General features: G+C 40.6%; 1 protein-coding gene across 1 annotated transcript in view; it reads right to left on the bottom strand.

Annotated features, from left to right (window-relative positions):
- Positions 1-3,226: 3,226 nt before the first annotated feature.
- The window catches only part of ATP12A (ATPase, H+/K+ transporting, nongastric, alpha polypeptide), an 18,659-nt gene continuing 1,290 nt past the window's right edge, over positions 3,227-20,595 (bottom strand). Inside the window, exons 2-22 of the mRNA XM_009699417.1 lie at positions 20,152-20,211; positions 19,067-19,270; positions 18,365-18,478; positions 18,072-18,206; positions 17,415-17,532; positions 16,488-16,756; positions 15,444-15,642; positions 14,843-14,952; positions 13,973-14,107; positions 13,502-13,694; positions 12,834-13,009; positions 11,754-11,890; positions 10,902-11,052; positions 8,539-8,707; positions 7,681-7,835; positions 6,936-7,059; positions 6,461-6,606; positions 5,682-5,815; positions 4,685-4,786; positions 3,946-4,037; positions 3,227-3,753 (exon numbers count right to left, since the gene is read on the bottom strand). Of these exons, the coding sequence (XP_009697719.1) occupies positions 3,725-3,753; positions 3,946-4,037; positions 4,685-4,786; positions 5,682-5,815; positions 6,461-6,606; positions 6,936-7,059; positions 7,681-7,835; positions 8,539-8,707; positions 10,902-11,052; positions 11,754-11,890; positions 12,834-13,009; positions 13,502-13,694; positions 13,973-14,107; positions 14,843-14,952; positions 15,444-15,642; positions 16,488-16,756; positions 17,415-17,532; positions 18,072-18,206; positions 18,365-18,478; positions 19,067-19,168 (2,790 nt within the window). The 5' untranslated portion in view covers positions 19,169-19,270; positions 20,152-20,211 and the 3' untranslated portion in view covers positions 3,227-3,724. The remainder of the gene's footprint in view (positions 3,754-3,945; positions 4,038-4,684; positions 4,787-5,681; positions 5,816-6,460; positions 6,607-6,935; positions 7,060-7,680; positions 7,836-8,538; positions 8,708-10,901; positions 11,053-11,753; positions 11,891-12,833; positions 13,010-13,501; positions 13,695-13,972; positions 14,108-14,842; positions 14,953-15,443; positions 15,643-16,487; positions 16,757-17,414; positions 17,533-18,071; positions 18,207-18,364; positions 18,479-19,066; positions 19,271-20,151; positions 20,212-20,595) is intronic.

Genomic DNA, 20,595 nt, shown 5'->3' with positions numbered 1-20,595 from the left:
ATTATCTTTCTTTCCAGCTGCAATACAGAGAGCTTGCCAGCTCAGTTTTTTGGATTCTGGACTATAGTGCGCATATTCTGCCCGGATTTGGAATTTAACTGTAGGTCTGTTAACATTTTTGATTTGGGAACCACTAGAACGAAGATGCTATGGTGAATATCTTTAACTGGCTCACAAATAGGATACAAAACAGATTAAATGGAATAAACGATGCAGCACTAAGTGTACGAATTGATGTGTGATACTGCCACTTAAAAACCCGTTATGAGATTGGAGGGAAGATGCCTGTGTGGGTATTGGAGTTTCTTCAGTTTGCAACTGGATTGTACTCCCTTCTTTGCACTTTTCCTTGTGAATAGTCTTAACATGGTTTGATGGGTAAAGCGATGTTCTCTGAGTTTATTGGGTTAAATGAGGGTTAAATGTGTTTGAGGACAGTTCCACATTTGCTTGCATCAGATACCATAACCTCATGCCTTAGTTAGATGTCAACAGAGGATGGTTATACTGGGTGGGGAGGTCTTACCTGCTGGTTCCCTGCACGTGCTGTTAAGCAATGACCTGTCTTGTCCTATGCAGGAATTCCCAGACTTACTAGTTCTAACAAACATTTTATGTGCCAGTGAGCAAATGTAGGATTCATTCTTTCCACACCTATGGCCTGTTTGTCTGTTTTGCCTTAATGGTTTTGAGATCTTTTGTAATACTGGAAAATCTCTTAGATTTAGAAACAGTGAATCTGTCTTTAGGCGTTCACGAGCTTTGCCCTTTTTGGAAGTAATGTTAATCTTCTGATTTCTTAACTTGTCTTTTCAGTTGCTTTGCAAACCTCTGACTTGGTCTTTCTGCTCAGGCTTTGATACACTATAACACATTCCAAAGGACCTCTTGTCCTCTCAAGGAAAGTGTTGATGTGATGGAAACACAGGCAGCCAAACTATAGAGCTGTTAGGTCGCATACTACTCTTAGCCTCTGAAGAGGGCTTTGAACCAAAGCAACATTTGAAATGCAAAGGGGCATCTGTTGGCAACTCTTGTTAAAAGCAGAAGTGATCCTACAGATACGAGAGCAGATTATTTCAGAATCATTTGCTGGTTTTGAGGTTTTTGACCATCAGCTGCTTTTTTTTTTTCTATTACTGATCTTCTAGGTGGCTTTTTTCCCTAAAATGGTTATACATGTGGGAAATGTGATTCTGCAATTCCTCCCCACTCAGTTTTGCACAGAGGGGACATGGAGACATACATTTGCTAGTTTTCCAGATATTACTCTGATAGAATTATTTTGCTCTTTTCTGAGGACCATATGTTGATGCTAAAATGGATGCATCACATCCATCTTTTAAGAATTCTTCTCAAAACTTTTTTTTTTCCCCTCTGCTGTTGAGTTTTTTCCAGCTTGCATTACTTTATTTCCTCCTGATTTCTTTGACTCTTCGTCAAGCCAAGGACATCCGTGTGTCAGAATTCTCTCTGATGCTGGGGAAGATGTATTTGTCAGACAAAGACTGAATGGTGTGTGATATGGCAAAAAAAAAAAAATGTACCTAGAAAAATAATGAAGAAGCTGGATTAGCTTCCAGCATTACAGTTCTAACACTGTCACTTGGCCTTGAAATCCTGGAAAATTTCTCTTCTCTAGCTCTGTGGCTTTGTCAGTCTCTTGCTGTGTTGCAAGGGTCTGAGAATTCTGTGTATACAATTTAATGACTATGTTTTTCTTTTGCATTAGCAGCAAAACGATACTTTGACTGTGAAATGTAATCAGAGGTGCTGAGGTACTGGGGTACTGCAAGTAACAAAAGGGAGGCCAGAAACAAAACTGCAGTCTGGCAGTGTTTAGAGATAGTACTCTCTTAATTCTTCCAGAGTGACATGTTCATGAGGTGATTAACTATCAGGAGTCAGAGCACAGCGAGAGAATTTTCTCTTCGTAAAAATTTGTTGTAGATTTGGTCTTTGACCAGTGGGAGAAAACAGACTCTAGATGGTTTTGAAAAGCAACTACTGCATTTGTCAGTGCTTTTAGAGTCTTGTATATTCTAGGAGTGAACAAACTGTCCAGTTACCTTTCCCACAAGTTTTTTCAAGAAGATGTATTTTGGTTTTGAAGTAAACCAAACATAGCTATATTCTTTCCTATTTCTGTGTAGTAACTGACGCCCTCCCCCCTTTTTCTTTCCTCTTCCTGTCTATATTTGAACACGTCATTTTGGCTAAGTGCTGCAAATCTATAGATGGTGGAAGGCACGTTATGTTGCTCGTCCATATATCTTCTCCTCATATTTTTCCTGTCTTTTAAGCAGAAGACAAAACAAATCAGTCCTGACTACTGACAAATGACAAGGTGTTGAAATGAGTCAGCTTGGCACCTTGCATACTTGGTGTGTTACAGGATTGCATTACCAAGTGATAAGCAGCACATATATCTGGAATTTCGACTCACCCATTGTTTACATGCTTATTTTTAGTCTCTCTTCCTTCTTCTTTTGTAATTCCTCTTCATGTCTATAGGTGGAAAAACACTGATATCCAGTATAATTGTTACTCAGTGTAATAGCTAGCCAGGTATTAAGGAGAGGAGTTTTGAAGAGGGAGGCTCACGAAATGCAAAGTAGCTTCTAGCACATAAGAGTGTGGACTTTTGGGAACAGGCAGGCTTTAGGCTGGTAACCACTCTTTTTCCCCTCCCTCAGTTCTTCTCTTGGTTTCTTTCTCATTGGTAATCCCTCTTACCATTTACTGCAACAGTAGTTCTTTTTCTGCCCCTGTTTCTTCTCTAAAGCTCATCTAGACTTGTATTTAAATGTGAAATATCAATATACATTATTTATTGTTTGCTTTAAAATTTGTAAAGCCTTTGTCTCGACAAGATGTGTATACCTACTGGTTTCTCCTAAAATGACCATATTGAAGACCTGGTTTCAAACAGAACTTTAACCGTACCTACCTAATGCTTAGTATAGTCTGTTTTGCCATAGAGATTGGGGCCTTTGGAAAGTGAGTATTGAATTTGGTATCTCAAAGTGTTCAAATCAGCTGGTTGTGCCTTGGTTTTCAAGATGCGTTTATCAAAACTGAACAGGCATTTGAAGTATGTTAGTCTGTTAATGGAGGCAAAAAAAGCAGGTGTGCACTTCTTTCCTCTTTGACCTGGCAAAGGTTAGGTCCTTTCCTGTTCCACTCAGTTTCTCTTAGTCTTTATAAGAAAATAAGATGCAGAACTGTTTTTTGGAAAAAGTTTTATTATCAAATTATTCCTATACGGCATTTTTACCCTTGGTAAGGTAATACAGATTTATGTATGCACTCACTTGGAATTCAGTTCCACCAGAAAAAGACAATGAGCAAACACCACCTTTAGTGCAAATTAATGCCTTAGATTATATGGATGGATTTTCTGTCTTTTTTTTTTCCCTTTATGTGTGTTTTCCTCTCAGAGTGCTCTCGAAGTTCATCTTTGAATGAAGGAAAATTGTGCTTGTTACAAAAATAGGTAGCATTTCAATTTTTAGACCAGTGTCAGCTTTACAGTACAGTGGGAGGTGATTTATCAACCTCTAAAGTCCTTATTTCTTCATTAAATTAATGAAATTTCTTCACCCCTTCATGGGGTGAACCCATGCTTGATATTGCACAGACAGGACATTAAAGCAGCAGAGGCTGTGTCAGGTGGGGAAGAAGCTCTCCACAAGGAGGAAGATGACCGGCGATGAGGGCGGTTTCAATAATACATGTTCTTGTCCCACCAGCCTGCAGTAGGAGAAGGGAAGGGGGAAAAAAGAATCAGTTAATTTTTCCTCAGAAAGGAAAAGTAATAATTGGGAACAAATGGTCCGTTTTAAAGCAGTCTGTCTGTCAGCAGCAGCTAAGGTAGGTGTATGAGTGAAAGGGTAGGAAAGGACACCTTAGATCAAAATACTAAACTAGAAGAAATCTACTTACTTCCTGGGTATCTCCTGATGAACAGCTTGCGGACTTCATCGTAGACCCATATCAAGATGGCAAACGGTACAGCCACAAACCAATACTGAAACCTGGGAGTGGGAGAAGAATGTCATTCAGAAGCATATAACCACTCAGCTGAATTTCTGGGGTCTCTATGCTATTTGATGGCACTAAAACAGAATCTGGCCCTTTTGGCTTTTTTTTTTTCTTAATTTAAGCATTCAAACAGTTAGAAATCAGATGATGTGCATGTAAGCCTCCCAATCTTAGGTAGTTACTGAATTAATTTATTCCAGATACTATTCAGAAGGAAATGTTGCCTGGTGGTATTACAGTCTCTGAAGATGGCAGAAAAATGGAACATTTCTGACAGTGATATATTTAAAATGAGAGTTGCTTGCATAAAATGAAGTAAAATGCTGTCTAATATCACCAAAATATTTGGGATCCTGGAAAAAATATTAAAATATTTGTTCTACACAAGTAGGTTTCTGGATCCTCAATAGTAAATCTAGTAGAAAAAGTAGTGCTTTTTTTTGTGGAAACTATTAAAATAATGCCCTTTTTGGTAAAGAAGTTGTCCACCCTGTTCTTCATAATGAATTTTCTCAAGTATTTATCCTTGAATTGTGCTGCCTGGGCATCCCACTCCCGTTTGTCTGCTTCTGGCAGGATGGTAAGTCCATGGCTGTTCATAGGTGCAGGGCAAGGGACATACTCTGTCACCAAAACTCACCTCAGTGGTGTGAAGTTCAGGGCTGTAACATGTCCAAGACCATAGCTAAGAATCAGAGCAATTCCTATCTGGGAAAATATACCCACCCAGATGACTTTGTTCCTACAAGGAAACCAAAGAGGAAGGGTTACATGCCTCTGCCCATGCCTGAAAATCTGACACCATAGCATCATGCAAATTCTGTGCTGCTCTCGGAGCTGTGGATGTGCTCTGGTCGCTAGCTGGGACGATCTGCATGAGATGATGAGCACCGCAGACAGAGTAACACTGTCTTAAGTTGCATGCGCCTGTGTAGCATTCCTGACCTACCTAGATTAAAGCGAACTTTAGGTTGACATGCAGTGTGCATTAATCATGTCTTCTAGTTGCACTGTGAACGTGTGCATTGTGACTCAAATGTAAGAAGGAAATATACATAGGTGTAGGCTCTGTACCTGCAGATAAAGGAAAACAATTTGCTTTCCTATCAGAAATACTCTGACTAAATGCCAGCTTTTATGTGTGGCCTCTGTCCCAACAGATAATTTCAACTTCCTGGCTTCCATGGAATTGAAGGGTGCAAGCAGTTTGCAGAGGGCAGCCAGCACTGTCTTAGGTATCTCCTCTTCTCAGAGGCTAAAGTTATCTCAGAGAAGTCCAAATGTGCTATCTGTTGATAACTACATAAAGAACTTAAGAAAGTAATCTGGACAGGAAGCTCTCTTTTTTTGTAGTAAACATTTTAATGAATGGAGAGTTAGTTTTAAACTGTTGCATTTTCAGAGTAACCAGTACAATGTCTGTCTTTAAAGAAAACCCTGATCATGAAGTAGGAAAGGGGCAGAGGGAGGGTATAATAAAACATTTGTCTGAGATTTGTGATCACTTGAAGCCGGATTTAGTCTTTGTTCAAAGACTGAATGCGAGTGGGCTGAATCACTGAGCTAACCTTCTTCTAAAATTAACAGTAGGCTAACTTATCCTCTCATGTGTCAGGTAAAGAATCTGCAAAACTTACCTGAAAAGACCCTGCTGGAAAATGGAATTTCTTCGTGTTTTCCTGATGATCAAATCAGCAACTTGCTGAATTGTGATGCTGACGAAAAAGGCAGTATAGCCAGTCCACTGTAGGTACATCCTCTGGTATTTAGTCTGCAAAGCGAAGAAAAAATCAAATAGTGTTATATCAGACACTTGTATCTTGTGCAAGTGGCTGCAAACCTTGATAGTAGGATTTCAGTTACTAAGGTGTGAATGCAGAGTTATTCCAGATTTAGATACATAATGGTCAGATTTTGGCCAGTTGTTCTAGTCGCTAGTTACTGTGGATGAGTCGTGAGGCTGAAGCACGAGCTTGGTGTAAGGAAGTGTTTGTATTGATTTATTGATGGCTTCTGTGTCTTGTGATTTCTGCAGAATGGATGAGGGGGAGTGAAGAGTGAAAGGAGGAGGGAGAGTCTGCAAAGTACTTTACAGTAGTGCTGTTCAGAAACAGGGCTGAGAGATTATGATGGCTCTAACATAAAGTCCAGAGAAGAAGGTGCATCTCCAGAGGCTTTGAATCGAAAGGCGGCAAATTGTAGAGGAATGAATCAAAGAATGGAGTCTGAATGAAAGAGCTAGGTGGCAGGAAGCTCTAAAGAGTCTATCCTGAGGGTCCATTAGATGAAAACTAATTAATTTTGCATTTAAATATCTCTCTCTATTTCCCTAATCCTTCATTTTGGAGGAGGGTATAGAATTTTTAAGAAACTGTTGGGTGAGAGACAGTGCAAGGATGTTTCAGTGCTTCTTTACCCATTCCTGTCCATATGAGTCCTCAAAGTCATTAATGGCATTGTTTTCCCAGTCAACTCGCACGCCAAGCAGCGTCAAAGGGAGGAAACCTTGTTCAGCATACACGGTGAAATAGGTTACAAATGCTCCCACTGACTGCATGATACCTGCAAAATCAAGGAGGTAGAAATGAGGAAGAAGCAAAATTTAGGAGCACTGAGAGATGTGCTGGATATCAGTGTTGATCTGTCTCCTATGGCATGAAACTTGCCATGAGTCCTAAAGGTAGTTATAGAGCTCTTAGCGCTCTGAGGTTCTTGACCTCTGTAGATAAAAACCTGTTGAATAATACCAACAGAAGGGAGTTAGTAAGTTTGCCTAGGAAAGCAGAGGAAGGAGTTAAGTTTCAGCTCCCCCTTTTCTAAAAAATGCATGAACTGGACTCTATCTTGGTTTGCTGATACAAGATAGTGTTTCAGAGAACAGGTCAACCTACCGATCTGCAGATAGGAGTACACAGCAAGCTGCGCATTCACCAGCCTGTCTTTCTTTTTGTTACGAGGTCTCCTGTTCATAATATCACTTTCAGCTTTTTCGTAGGCTAGTGCAACAGAGGGGATCTAAAACAGAAATAAACCGTTAGAATCTTGATGGCAACATTTGCCTGCTTCTCAGATGCTTGCTGGAAAAGTTTCAGTTCTCAAGTGGTTCTGTTGACATACTCTGCCTTTACGGTATACACAGAGCAAATGAAAGAAGGATCCATGTAGCATTCTCTTGACATGTATAAAGAATTTGAAGGAAGTCTGAAACTGTTTCATAGGTCTGATGATCATATGACAATACAAAGGGCTAGAAGATACTGAAAACATTAAAGGGTCTTTCAGTTCCCTTGGACTGGGCTCTGACGACGTCTGGTATTCATCCCCTGTAGTAACTGCAGCAATCTCATTGATCTCTTGATTGAAACACACTCTCACGTTGCACACTGCTGAGTTTTGCTTGTCAGCATGGATCAGAAGTCTTTTCCTCCTGCTCCCTCTCTGCAGTTCTTTTTTTCTACTCTTCTTTCTTTATACCTGGCTGCTTTTAATCTAGCCCTCTACTATTTCACTAGCTTGTTATTCAGCTGGAAGGTAAGGCAACTAAATCTTCCAATGTTCTGCATTTCCCCTTGCACCCAGCCCCTCTCACTTGTCACGGTATTTCAGCAGAAAATAACTTTAAAGCCTCCAACTTACAATGTCTGTGCCCAGGTCAATGAATAGGATGGTGATAGTGCCAATGGGCATTGGAATGCTGGCAATAATGTAGATGAGAAAGGGACAAAGTTCAGCAATATTCTTAGTCAAGGTGTAGGCAATTGTTTTCTTTAGGTTGTCAAAGATCAGGCGGCCTGGAGGAAAAGGAAACACTTCTGTAAAAGTTAATTCTCAACAATATTTTCCAGAAAAAAGTCCTATTTTTAACTAAATGAAGTGAAAACATTTACTGCTTATGTCTACTTTCCTCATACCTTCCTTAATGCATTTTAGTTTGTGGGTTTTTTTAAACTACTAACCTACTTTCCCTTAGAGCCTTCTGAAAATTCAAGTGAAAATAAAAAATCTTTCCATTAGAAAGTTTGAGGAAAAAATCCCGTTTCACGATACGCTGTAGTTTTAATGGAAACCACAAGCTGTTTATGGTGAAAGAAGAGTGGAATGTGTGTTACTGTCACAGGTGGAGCACAGTGAAGGTGATGTGTGAGCAAGTAATAGAGTGAAAATGTAGAGAAAACCATTTGTATCTTTGCGAGACTCAGAACTGCAAAGGAACAAGATGGGAAGTGCTTTTATCCAGAGCTTGAACAAGCAGTGATAGCAGATCGATGCTATGTGTGAGAGAGGGGGATGATTTCCTTATTGTCAGTTTGTCATGTGTCTATAAATGGAATTAATTCCCAGTTTTTCCAAATATCAAAATCACATTTCTAAATCAAGAAAGAAAAGAAAAAGGGAGTGAGGGGGTGAGCACAGGAGGGAAGGATCAGGAAGACCTGCCAGTGCTGTGTGGCTGTCAGCAGCTTTCAGCTAAGTGGATAGCAACATTATTTTTACCTTCCTCCACTCCTGTGACGATAGAAGCAAAATTATCATCCAGCAGTACCATATCAGCTGCATTTTTAGCTGCGTCAGAACCAGCAATACCCATAGCAATTCCAATATCTGCTTTTTTAAGAGCAGGAGAGTCATTGACTCCATCTCCAGTCACGGCAACAACAGCTCCCTGGAACACACAAAAGGATCCAGATGTGGGTATTTTGAGGCGATGACGCTATCTTCCCCCAAGGACAGTCTGCTCTCAGCACACTCCCCGTCTTTAAATCTCTAGAAGAAAGATGCTGATACGAAGTTCTGAGTCCTCTTCGTACCCACGTAAAACAGCCAGTGATCAGGAGGACGCTCGGTTTTGAGGCGATGACGCTATCTTCCCCCAAGGACAGTCTGCTCTCAGCACACTCCCCGTCTTTAAATCTCTAGAAGAAAGATGCTGATACGAAGTTCTGAGTCCTCTTCGTACCCACATAAAACATAGCCAGTGATCAAGAAGACGCTCGGTAGGATCAATACAGCAACCTCAGACTTTTGTGTGATAGATGTCTATATCTGAGTTTGTCATCTAGACTCCCTTCATAGTAGAGACAAATGGGAAACTCGGGGATATGATTTACTACATCCTAAAGAGTAGACACCTAAATTAGGTGCACTTAGAATGCAATTAATCTGATCATTTTTTTCTGTGAAATATAAGGGGGCTTAAAAATTTTAACATCTGTCTATATGTACATGGTCTATCGCTGTCTGAGTGGCCCCAGGCTCATCTCTGACATCTGTGGGAGATTCAGTTGACACAACATGTTCTGTCCTTATCTTTTTTTTTGCAAAGTGCTTATATAGAATCAGTCAGATTTCATCTTCATTGTGAATTATGTACCTGTTCAGTTAGGGACTGTTCTTATCCTACCTCAACAACTTCTAGTTGTTGCCAGTGTATGCTAGAATTGCACTAGTAATCCAAAAGGTGGAAAACTCTGATTATTCAGCTCAGCTTCTTTGTTATCTTCCAGTGAAACCATCTACTGCAGCTAAAGGGTCCTGTTCTTGTTGATAGCCTGATAGCAATACAGAGTGTTCCGAGTGGGGAAAAGCCTGACAAACTCAATAATACAAATACTGAATGTCCTGTCCCTGTGAGGATTTAGCACAATGTCACTACCTAAAAATAATGCCATGGACAGAAGGGCTTATAAGCTCTGAGTACTAAACATAGCATGTAGACTGGCTGGCTTGAGTTGGGGCGGGAAGGATGTTCCTTTTCATCCTTTAAAGAGCCAAATATACCAGGAGTGTGGGTGTCTAAGCAGTGCAGAACACATTTATCCACTGTCTGCCAAAGGCCATTCAAAAAAAAATTAAAAAGAGATGAATTTGAAAGATTTTATCTGGTGTTGGTTGTTTGGGGTTTTTTTTGTGTGTGTGTGTGTTTCGGTTTTTGTTGTGTTTTTTTTTTTTTTTACTCTCCTGAAAGCAGTTCAGGCTTAAACGCAAAGAGCTGATAATGCTGATTGTAAAGCTTAGTTCTGGTATAATTACAAAAATAAAATAGTGTCTTGTGCTGCATCTCTTTCTCTGCAAAGTTCAGACACAGCAGTAGCGTGGCTTTCAGTTCGCAGCATCTACTTGGAAGATGTCATTTCTGAAGGGAGAATCTTTTGATGACAATTTGCATCTTTTTCAGAGCTCTAGACGTGTCATTTCTCTTGCGCTGGCTGCGCTCCATGCTCCTTTACATAATTTTGCCCATGGATGGGACAAACTCTTTAAATCTCACTTTCTGTGGGTTGTTTTACAGTCTTTGAAAGTAACATAGATAAGACTTGCTCCTACCTAAGTCATGCTGTGATGTTTTGTGGGATTCATACCTTATTTTGCTTCTAAACATTCCTGTGGGTGGGAAGTGCATAGGTCTAAATGGCCACAAGAGATAAGATGAAAGGATGTGGTAACATGTTGCTTTTATCTGGGTTTAAAAAATTCCTGAGGCAAGGCTCCTTTCCAAACAGTGTACAGTCTCTGCCCAGGAGGCTTTATGTGCAGCATGGCAGCTTCTCAGAATTATACGCAAAAGACAGACCCTCGGTACAGCTCCAAGCCAATCAAACTTAGGAAAAGCTCATTTTGTCAATAGGACTTCAGAGTCTGTAACAGGAATTTGAGTAGCTTGGATTCTGTCCAGACAGTGTTTGTGGCAATCTGTTAGATAACATTCTTGCACAGTGAAAAGAGTATAAACAGAGCTTAGAGAGGATTGGAAATTGGCTTCCATCCTCTCAACTCGGGGCTGGTATCTGTGAAAGACTTTTGTCTCATGAATGCCCTACAGCCATATCTGTGTATAACCTTTTACACCTCTTACTCACCTGCCTTTGGCAGCCTTCGACTATAATCAGTTTCTGTTGGGGAGATGTCCGAGCAAAGACTATCTCTGAGTGGTTACACAAGATTTCATCCAGCTGCTGCAAGCTCATATCCTTCAGCTCCATCCCATTAACTACTGCTGCTGTAGCTTCTCTGTAAGAGCCATGGGGAAAGCTGGGTAAATTTTCAAATGAAAAGGCTTAGATAAAAATAGCACACTCATAGAATGTATGTGGCTTGATAGTAAGGAAAGCAGCAAATTGAGTTAATTTCAGAAGCATTAGTTGTTAATCAGCAGGTGTTGAATGAAAGCCCCTGTAGAAATCCAGAGTGAATTACAGTTACCTAGATACAGAGGGGAGTAATTGAAGCTTCCTCCCGAGCAGACGTGACAGCAGAAAATGCATTTTAAAGAGGACTCTGAGTGGGATGGTGGGACAGTGGAGGAGGAAGACATCTTTTCTGTAAAGAGCTTTTGTCTTTCCCTTATGAATCTTTTTTTTTTTCCACATTTAATGAGTGAAAGAGGAATTTGGACGAATGATCCTCAGGCCGTGTGATTCTCAATTTTGCTCTTCATATGTGGATGTTTCATCAAATGGGCAAAGTCCAACATGATCTGCAAAGTGTAATTTGCTAGTTTTTTTCAAGAGTGAATATGAGAGCCACTGACCCAGGCACATTTAGGTAGAGATGACACATTGGATGGACACAATGGCTAGAACGTATCAAGAAATGGAAAAGCAAAAAGACACCGTGATGTAGAAATGGGCTATAAAAGTGTTGTGGAGGGAGAAGGCATGACTTTCAGAAAATGAACCCATAGGTATCCCCTATACCCTCTTTGCTCTTACCGTCTGTTGACTTGCTCGACAGGAACGTTGAGGCGCTTAGCAATATCTTCCACAGTCTCGCTGGTGGCTGAAATGATGCCCACGCTCTTGGCAATGGCCTTAGCCGTGATTGGATGATCGCCAGTGACCATGATAACCTGAGGAAGGGACAAGCACTCCGGGTGAGTGACAAATGTATATGTAACGGCTGGAGTGAGATAAGGTGAAATATCTATTGTTGTAGACCAGGAAGCAGTTCAGAATCTGAACGTGGAAAGCTGTGCTATGTACATAACAATAGCAGATTAGGACTGCTGATTACTTAGCTCTGCATTGGCATCTGGTCTCTGCCTCTTGTTATTGGCGCTATTTTATCAGGGCTGTAGAGGAAGAAGCGGTCACAGGCAGCGAGGTTAGAATAATGCAGAATAAAGAAACCTTTATATAAGAATTTATATTAGGTATACTCAAAGCTTAGAGTTTGTTAGAATATTGCATCTTAAAATGTGTCCTTGATGACTGAGGTGTCCTGACAGATAAGACATAGTTTTTTCTTGTTTTTCTTGAAGAAGACTTGCCAATTGCCAGACCTGTCTTCAGACTACAGAAAATTTCATCAGGGTTGGGGCTTGGGATTCATCCCATCTGAGATCAGCAATCCCCTAATACTGGTTTTCCTTTATTTACAGCCTAGAGCTGAAAGTGTACTTGTGGGTCCCCTGGGAGTGAAATTAGGAGAATTACTGCTTCAGATTCAACTTGAACTGTTTTGAGACTCGTGATTCCTATGCATAGAAGTTCGTAACAGGTATAGCCCTGAGTCCTAATGCCTTCTCAAGAATGGTTTCTGTTACTTTACTCTGTTTACAAGCAAGTAATTCTACCTGGCATGGTTTCTGTGTTCTAGAAGTGGATCTGATGAGACAGTATCTGAGCTTTTCCAAATTTGTTATAATTGTAGAATGGTATTAACAAACATTTAGATTTTTGGTAGTTGTTGCTAGAAAGATACTTAATGACAATGTCGTGGAAGATCTTAAAAGTTACATTATCATGAGTCTTTCTGTAGAATCACTGTATCTTTCATTGTAAAATCCCTACCTTGATCCCAGCACTGCGGCATTTTGAGACAGCGTCTGGCACTGTGGAGCGAGGTGGGTCAATCATAGATAAGAGCCCAACAAAGCATAAGTTGGAGGTTGGGAAGTTCATGGAGTCTGTGTCAAATGGGTAGGTGTCTGGAAACTCATTTTCAGGCAGGTACAAATGACAGAAACCTGAAAAGAAACTTAGGTTGATGTGATGTACAGGGAATAGTGGGAGAAGGAGGAGAGCTTGCTAGGCAGCATCAGGCTTAGCTCTTGTCCATAGAACTCCAGTGCATTTAACCATTAGCTTTTTAGGGAGGATTTTTTTTGACCTGCCAGTGTAACTTTCGCATCAAAGTTCACATAGAGACAGTGTTTCATATGGCAAAGCTAGTGATACTGCCAGCAGGGAGGAGTGTTTTTCTTTGTGGATTATTTTGGGGGGGGTTTGGCTGCTCAGTGTGGCAGAGCAACATTGGTATAGAGCAATAAGGGCATCCCTGCCACAAAGATCTTGCAGCACGTCAGCGTGGTTTTGACAGTCTGCTTAGGAGGCTGTACGCTTTCCTTTTTCCCCTCTACTGCAAGAGGAATGAAGTCCAGACACACACTGGATTGTACCAAGATTCAAAACCCCGTTTTACACCACAGTTCTCTGATAGTCTCTCTAGTTGAACTCACCCAGCACTCGCTCTCCCATGCCCCCCAGCTCCATGTATGCTGTTTGGAAAGCTTCTGCCTTTTCACTGTCCAATGGTTCCTCTTTGCCGTTGATCATGATGGTGCTACATCTCTCTAAAATCCTCTCTGGGGCACCTTTCATCACCAGCAGAAAGCGTTTGTCGTTGGGATCATCAGTCTCGTGAATGGAAAGCTGTGTGCCACAAATATGAAATGATTTGAAAGAGCATACGTGATCCTCATTTGTTTCTAGGTTTGGTCACTTTACATGGGATTAATGTTTCTTCTTTTCTGTGAGGATATCATCCATTCCATCAAATGGAATTAACTATATTTATTATGGCTTAAATTTCCTCTGTCATTGAATTACCCCATTAAGACTTCCACATCACAAATAGTTGCATTAGACCCAATGATAGAAACGGTTTAAGTTGGAAACAATCTGGCATAATTTCCAGAAATGAAACACACCTGGAATTTGTTGGTAGAGTTGAAAGGAATTTCGGCCACTTTCTTGTTCCGTGCTCTGATATTCATGACGTCACCCAAAATGACTTCTGCAAATTTCAGCAGAGCTGTTTCAGAGGCATCACCTACCACAACCCTCTGTATGCACAAAAGAAGAAACAGTTTATAGCACGTATACTTCTGCACTTCCATCAGGAGAGCTTGCATGATTCTATAACATGTATGCTTAAGCAGCAATGAATCTACATTGCTATATTCAAGTTGTCCTGGAAAATTATTACAGTAAAAATTTGGGACATCTGTTTTGTACTTGCTGCTAGAACTAAGCTACGGCAGAGAGATGAGATTAGTGTTTGATTCTATGAAAGGAGATTTGTGATCACTTTCAGGTTTGTGTGGCAGCTTTGTGATGCAGTTCTAGGGTAGCGGCAGGCATGTACGAGCGAGCTAACTGATGTACAAAATCAAATGGCTTTGAGGAAAGCATTGATGGAGTAAACGGTAGAAATCAGGGATTTGTTCTGGTAGTCTAGTCACCAGAATTTACTACCTTCAGTAGTCATGTGTAAAGATACTGATCAAGGCATGTTTACCTTTTCTATTTTGCTATACTAAATTAATAGTGTAGTAATGACTAGTGTAGAACTTCTTGCAACTCAAATTGCCTTTTTCCTTATAGGGACAGCTTCTCTTGGCTGTGTGGGATTTTTTCCCGTCTTAAACTTTTTGTGAGTGTATAGTAGTGATACTGCTATAAATGGTAACTTAGAAGGTTGGCATGGTAAAATGGAGGAGATTACTAAAGACAAACAGAACAACTATGTATTGTTCTTTCAGAGGCAGAGAAATCAGGTGATGTGAAGTAGGCAATACCTTCATTATTGGGAGATTCTCCTGTCCTGGTCTGAATTCCGCCCGGCTGCAGAGAGTTACAATTTTTGATAATGCTGTCCATGACGGAGAACTTTGATCAAAAGGCTGGGCTGACAGGAAGGAAAATACACATTGCATCTTTTAGTATATTACATGATAGAAGCAGAAGCTTAAGTTTGAAACAACAGGATTGAATAATTTGCAGAAGAAAATTGTTCTTTTGAGAGGTTCTGTTACAGAAAAACAATTTGATGCAAACCTTTACATCTGTCAGCGGTTCTGGCAAAGTTGCTTAGGTGATGTTTTTCTGTTTATTTACCTACAAAACTTACTGTCGGCAAAAGGATCTGGATCAGAACCTCGTCCAAACTTAACTTTCTGTGACTGGAGTTCAAATATTAATTCTTTTTTTCACATGTCTACATAGCTAAGAAGGGACTTTGCTGTTGCACACTACACTTCTGTGTGGAAGGAAGACTTGTCTGTTTTAGCTATCAAAAGACATTCCCATTGATGTCAGTTTGAGAGCCAGCAGGTATGAAACATCACAGGTTTGATCCAAGTAGCTGCTCCTTCCCAGATCCCCCATTGCCATATTTACTTGTTTGGTCTTCACTGGTGTCAGCTGAGTAGATCTGATTATCAAACCAGAGGTGAGCAACAGTCATCCTGTTTTGTGTGAGGGTCCCTGTCTTGTCGGAACAGATGATGGAGGTAGAACCGAGTGTTTCTACAGCTTCCAAGTTCTTTACCAAGCAGTTCTTCTTTGCCATCCGCTTGGCTGTCAGAGACAGACTCACCTGGCAGAAGTAAAGAAGTTTAGCTCACTGTTAGTGGGGTACAGTTACAGAACGATGCAATGAAGTTACATACTTCTGGTAGGGTTTTTGGTTTTATTTTTTTAGGAAGAGAACATTTTAAAAATTTTGTCTTTTGGTTGACTGCAGTGCATTTTTTTTTTCTCTTTTTTAATAGCGTTGTTAAGGTCAGAGTTTTTACTGGAAGTAGCACAGGTACATTTGCTGCTGAAAGGAACCTGCTTTGATAGAAATAAGAATGTCATATCAGTTAAGAGGCTATTTTAGGTGGAAGAACCTACAATGCAGGGGGAGCTCCTAATCACCAACTTAATGACTCCTGAAATGATTCTCTTCAGTATTGCAATACTACTGATTGTTCATTGTTGGTGTACTTTAGAGCTAACAGTGCTTAGCAGGTGTGTTGCTTCTCAGCCAGGGATTTTAGTGATGCCTTATATGGGATAGTAAGTGGAATTTTCGTGCGGCTTTTAGGGTACAATGTCCTCTTTTCCAAATAGGAACAGGTTGTGGGGAAATGAGTCACATCATTCTTACTGGTTAGCAATTGGGAATGGTACTTGAAGAACCTTATTTCAAACTGGATTGTTGTAGTGCGGCTTTTAAGATTAATGGCTCAGTTATGCCAGAATTCCCAAATGAAATGTTTATCCTTTCAGTTTCATGGATAAAAACACCCCTATTTCAAACTCAGCTCATCCAAGTCACTTAGTAGATAGTCTGTTCTTCGCTGGTTAGTGTTGCACTGTAATGAATTTAGGAGTGATGAATTTTGGTAATGACTGAGGAGCTACAGTGGTAACCAGTGAATTCAAACATAGCCTTACCGTTACTGTGGCTAGCAGTCCCTCTGGCACATTTGCCACAATGATGCCAATTAGAAAGATGATGGAGTCCAAAATCTTGTATCGCATAGAAACAGATATAATGAAGAAGAGAACACCGATGGAAATGGCCACTCCTGCCACCATGTAGACGAAATGTTCTATCTCAATAGCAATGGGTGTTTTCTCATTTCCTACTCCCGATGCGAGAGAGGCAATCCGCCCAATGATAGTGCGATCCCCAGTGTTGATTACAATGCCCGTAGCAGTACCTGCAAAGAAATAAAATACTGTCAGCTCCAGGAGAGACTACTACTGTCTTCTGTACCCAGTACTGATTGACAAAGACCCTTCTCAGCCTTACTGTGACTGAGGCTTCACCCCAGAATTACGTTCTTCCCCCTAGAAATCTTACAGCTCTGTTGGTGAAGAGAAAGACAGACGTAAGCTATTTTCATTAATTAGAGTCTTTTTTGTTTGTATTGCGGTAGGAATGTCGCGTTATGCTGGGCACTGTACATTCTCGTAGCAGGTAGTCTGTCAGGTATGATGCATATACCTTTTACCACTGAGAACAGGTGCTACGCCTTTATGAGTGCAGAGCCCTTACACAGAAGCATCCACAAGTACTTAGAGGCATCTGCAACTTGACATTCCTAGAGATTGTGATGGAAAGACCACAAGTAAACTGCAATTAATTGATGCACCCATAACCAGGTTAACTAGGAGTTAAATGTCTCACTGGTGGTTATTAAGTATGACCAGTCCAGTGCTTAAGGCTTTATTTTGGTGTGCTTGGGACAATAGTTTCTTGTGAACAATTAAGTCTTTCTGGAATTCCTTGAAGCAGAATTGCTTAAAATGAGTTAGTAGTCTTATGCAGCACCTTGTACAGGTGCCATTTCTGGAGGCCCTTCTCTCTGTACGCACCTTCCACACAAGTGGTGGAGTAGAACGCAATGTTCCTGGTCTCCAAGGGGTTCTCATGGGTGAAGTCAGAGGAACGAGACTGTGGTTCTGATTCCCCTGTGAGTGAAGAATTGTCCACCTTTAATGAAACGGAGACATGCCCGTATTAAAGTTAGTAATATGCAGTTATGTCTAGCCCAGAAGGCAAGGTGGCAGCACATTTAACAATCGGTGACAAGGCCATAATCTCTTGGTGCCTTTGCTCTGAGAGAGTTGTCATTGTCACTAAGAGAATCTGTTTCTGTGGGAATTCAGTTCAGCCAATCTTGTGTGTCTGTCAGTGGGATTTTCAGAAGCAGCCTGAAAGAAAACATGATTTGCAGATCTGCCTCCAGGTCTGTGGAAACTCTTGATATAGTATTGGTATTTCTGTCTCTGCAGAGTGCATTGCTAGATGGTATGGACCTAATGGCTTCTTTTGATGTACAGGGAGTGGAGATGTTAGTCCTAGATGAGCTGAGCCTCGCTATATAGCTTCTTCACTCTGATTTAATTGGATTATGGCTAATTAAAGATCTAATAACTCATATTGAGTGTGCAGCAATATTTCATGTGTAACAATAAAGTCTCTAAACCATGTTTTTCCTCTTTCCCCATGTTCTTCAAAGTACTGTTTACCTTACAACCCTGAGTAAAGGTCAGACGAATGTCCGCTGGGATCCTATCTCCGCTCTTTATTTCTACGACGTCTCCAACCACCAGCTGAGTTGCTGGCAGTTCCTTCTTTTCTGCATCTCTGATGACAAGAGCTTGCTGAAAGAGACAAGTGTGAATAAAAACTAGCATTGTGCCATCCTCTGAACCTCCTACCAGGTGGTACATTCAAGTTGGGCTTATTATGCCTTTGTCATTTTGAGGTGCATTATTAGAATGAACTTTTCTCTCAAATTAAACGCATTGGTTATTCTCACCTGTGGAATCATTTTACTGAAGCTGGCCATGATGTTTGTGCTTTTGGCTTCTTGATAGTAAGCGAAGATACCAGTAAGGATGACAACAAGTGCCAGGACTACTCCAAGGTAGAGCTAATCAATAAAAGACATAATCCAGTTAAATTAAGACAAGTGTTCAGTAATTCCTCTGCTAGAATAAATCATAGTTCTATATTGTTTCAGGAGACTCTTAAAGTGAGGTATTGGTCAGGCTAAAAGACAGCTTAAGAAAAGAACTTTCAAGTTTTGTGCTGCTAATGATCCAGTAAAGCTTTCTGAGTATGAAAAGGGCTTTTAAATAGCAAGCTTCCAATCTCTCTAAAAGCCTTCTCTAAACTATACCTGACACAAACCCAAACAAATTATATTTCTAGCAGTGTAACTCATAAGGGCATCGGAGTCAAGGACTCCAGAGTCCTTTGTGGACTTTAGTATTGCTCTTATGAGTACTCAAGTATTATGATTATGCATAGTGGTTATAAAACCTTTGGATAGGCACGCTTAAGACAGAAGTGGTACGTCAGGTATTTGAGCATTTATCAGAAATGTTCGGTAGTAGAGGGAGAGTCCTGAAAGAATAAAAGGCCTCCTTGTAGTTACTGAGTAACTGTGAAGTAATATTTCGATTACTTAGGTTGCCAAAGTGTCAAATACTCACTTTGTGGTTATTCAAGTACTTACATTGTCAAAGGGTGATTCAGCTCCCTGGGTAAACTGAATGCCAAATGAAATCCAGGAGAAGACAGCTCCTATCCATAAGAGGATGGAAAACCCTCCCACCATCTGCTTGAGGAACTTAACAATTTCAGGAGTGGCTTTGGCAGGAGTTAGTGAGTTGGGACCATCTCGAGCCAAAATCTCTGCTGCTCTTGCACTAGAGAGACCCTGCAAAAGTAAATTACACGTTTCAAATGGAGTCACAGAAAAACAGATTTTTGTCTCAACTCGGAACAGAATTTGCGTGCTGTTTTTTCCTTAAATGTTGTTTGTGTCACAGATCAGCTGCAGTAACCTGCATCTTTGATTTCCAAACTTTCTGATTTCAGAGTGGCTACTATTAGTGATCTGCTGTGAAGAAACAGATATTTCTTTACTGGAGCATTGAATTTGGGCCTGTGTCCATTAGGAGTTTTCATTCTGTCGGTTACCTGTCAAGTATACCTGTACTAAGTGTTTGAGAAGCTGGGGAAAAACAGATGTCAGTTCTTTTGCTGCTGTGTCTGCATTTCCACCAAGATGTTTGTATTCGTGGGTTTCTTGAAGTTCTTGCCTGTACTCTGGCCACATTGCAATGCTTTGATATTCGAATGTTAGGTGTCAAAGGGACAAAGGTGTATAGTTTCTCAAATGTAGTGTTTTCCTTCAAGATAAAATAATTTCCAGTGCGCTCCCATGCTATAAATTGTTAGATACTGGCAGTGAAAAATGAATTGTGGTAAAATTAAAATATTAGATAAAAACTTTAGAAAAGTGGAGGTCCTTGTGCAAACTTTGAGATCATGTTTTGTGCAGGGATTTTGATTTCACAGCAGTAGATCGGACTTCTTCAGACTTAAGACAAACTGCGGTTAAAATCCAGGTCAGCGCTGCACATTGACTTGCTGGTTTAGGCTGTATTGGGAGCATGAATGCATGCATCCACACATACATCTATGTATGTGTTGATTTGAATGCTTTCCTACTGCTTCTAGGAAGCTTTGGGTAGGCCAGAGGCAAAGTAAGGCAGCTGATTCAGGCAGTTTCTTAATGATGCCCTATGGACTTACTTTGTTGATGCTTGTACCGTACTTTTCCTCCAGTTCTGAAGTGCTGAGTTTGTGGTCATCCTGGATTCCAAAAGAAAGAGAAAATGATAGTGAGCAGAATGTCAGACTGTTGGCATTTTTATTTCAGGATATGGAGGATGTTCAAACTGCCTGGACCATGGATCCAGTTGCTAGCATGACATCGCACTTTCATGAACAGACAATATGCAATTTGCGTATTGATAAGCAAAATATCTTCCACTGGAAGATGGTATTTTCTTTTGATTTTGAGTACTTTTGTAAATAGCTTCCTCCTCCAGCAGCAAATCTCTTGCAAGAACAGAATGGTGTTTACGTGTTAATGCTGCTTGCCACAAATGTGTGCCCTTCTTTTAGATAAAGAGTTCCTCTTTACACGCTGCAGGACTCAAGCATTCAGTACCATAGGCAGTATGTTGATAGAAG

This window comes from Cariama cristata, unplaced genomic scaffold (assembly GCF_000690535.1).
Source record: "Cariama cristata isolate BGI_N322 unplaced genomic scaffold, ASM69053v1 scaffold2054, whole genome shotgun sequence".
Classification (NCBI taxonomy): Eukaryota; Metazoa; Chordata; class Aves; order Cariamiformes; family Cariamidae; genus Cariama; species Cariama cristata.
Note: the sequence above shows the minus strand (reverse complement) of the source record. Positions and strands in the feature narration are given on the sequence as shown.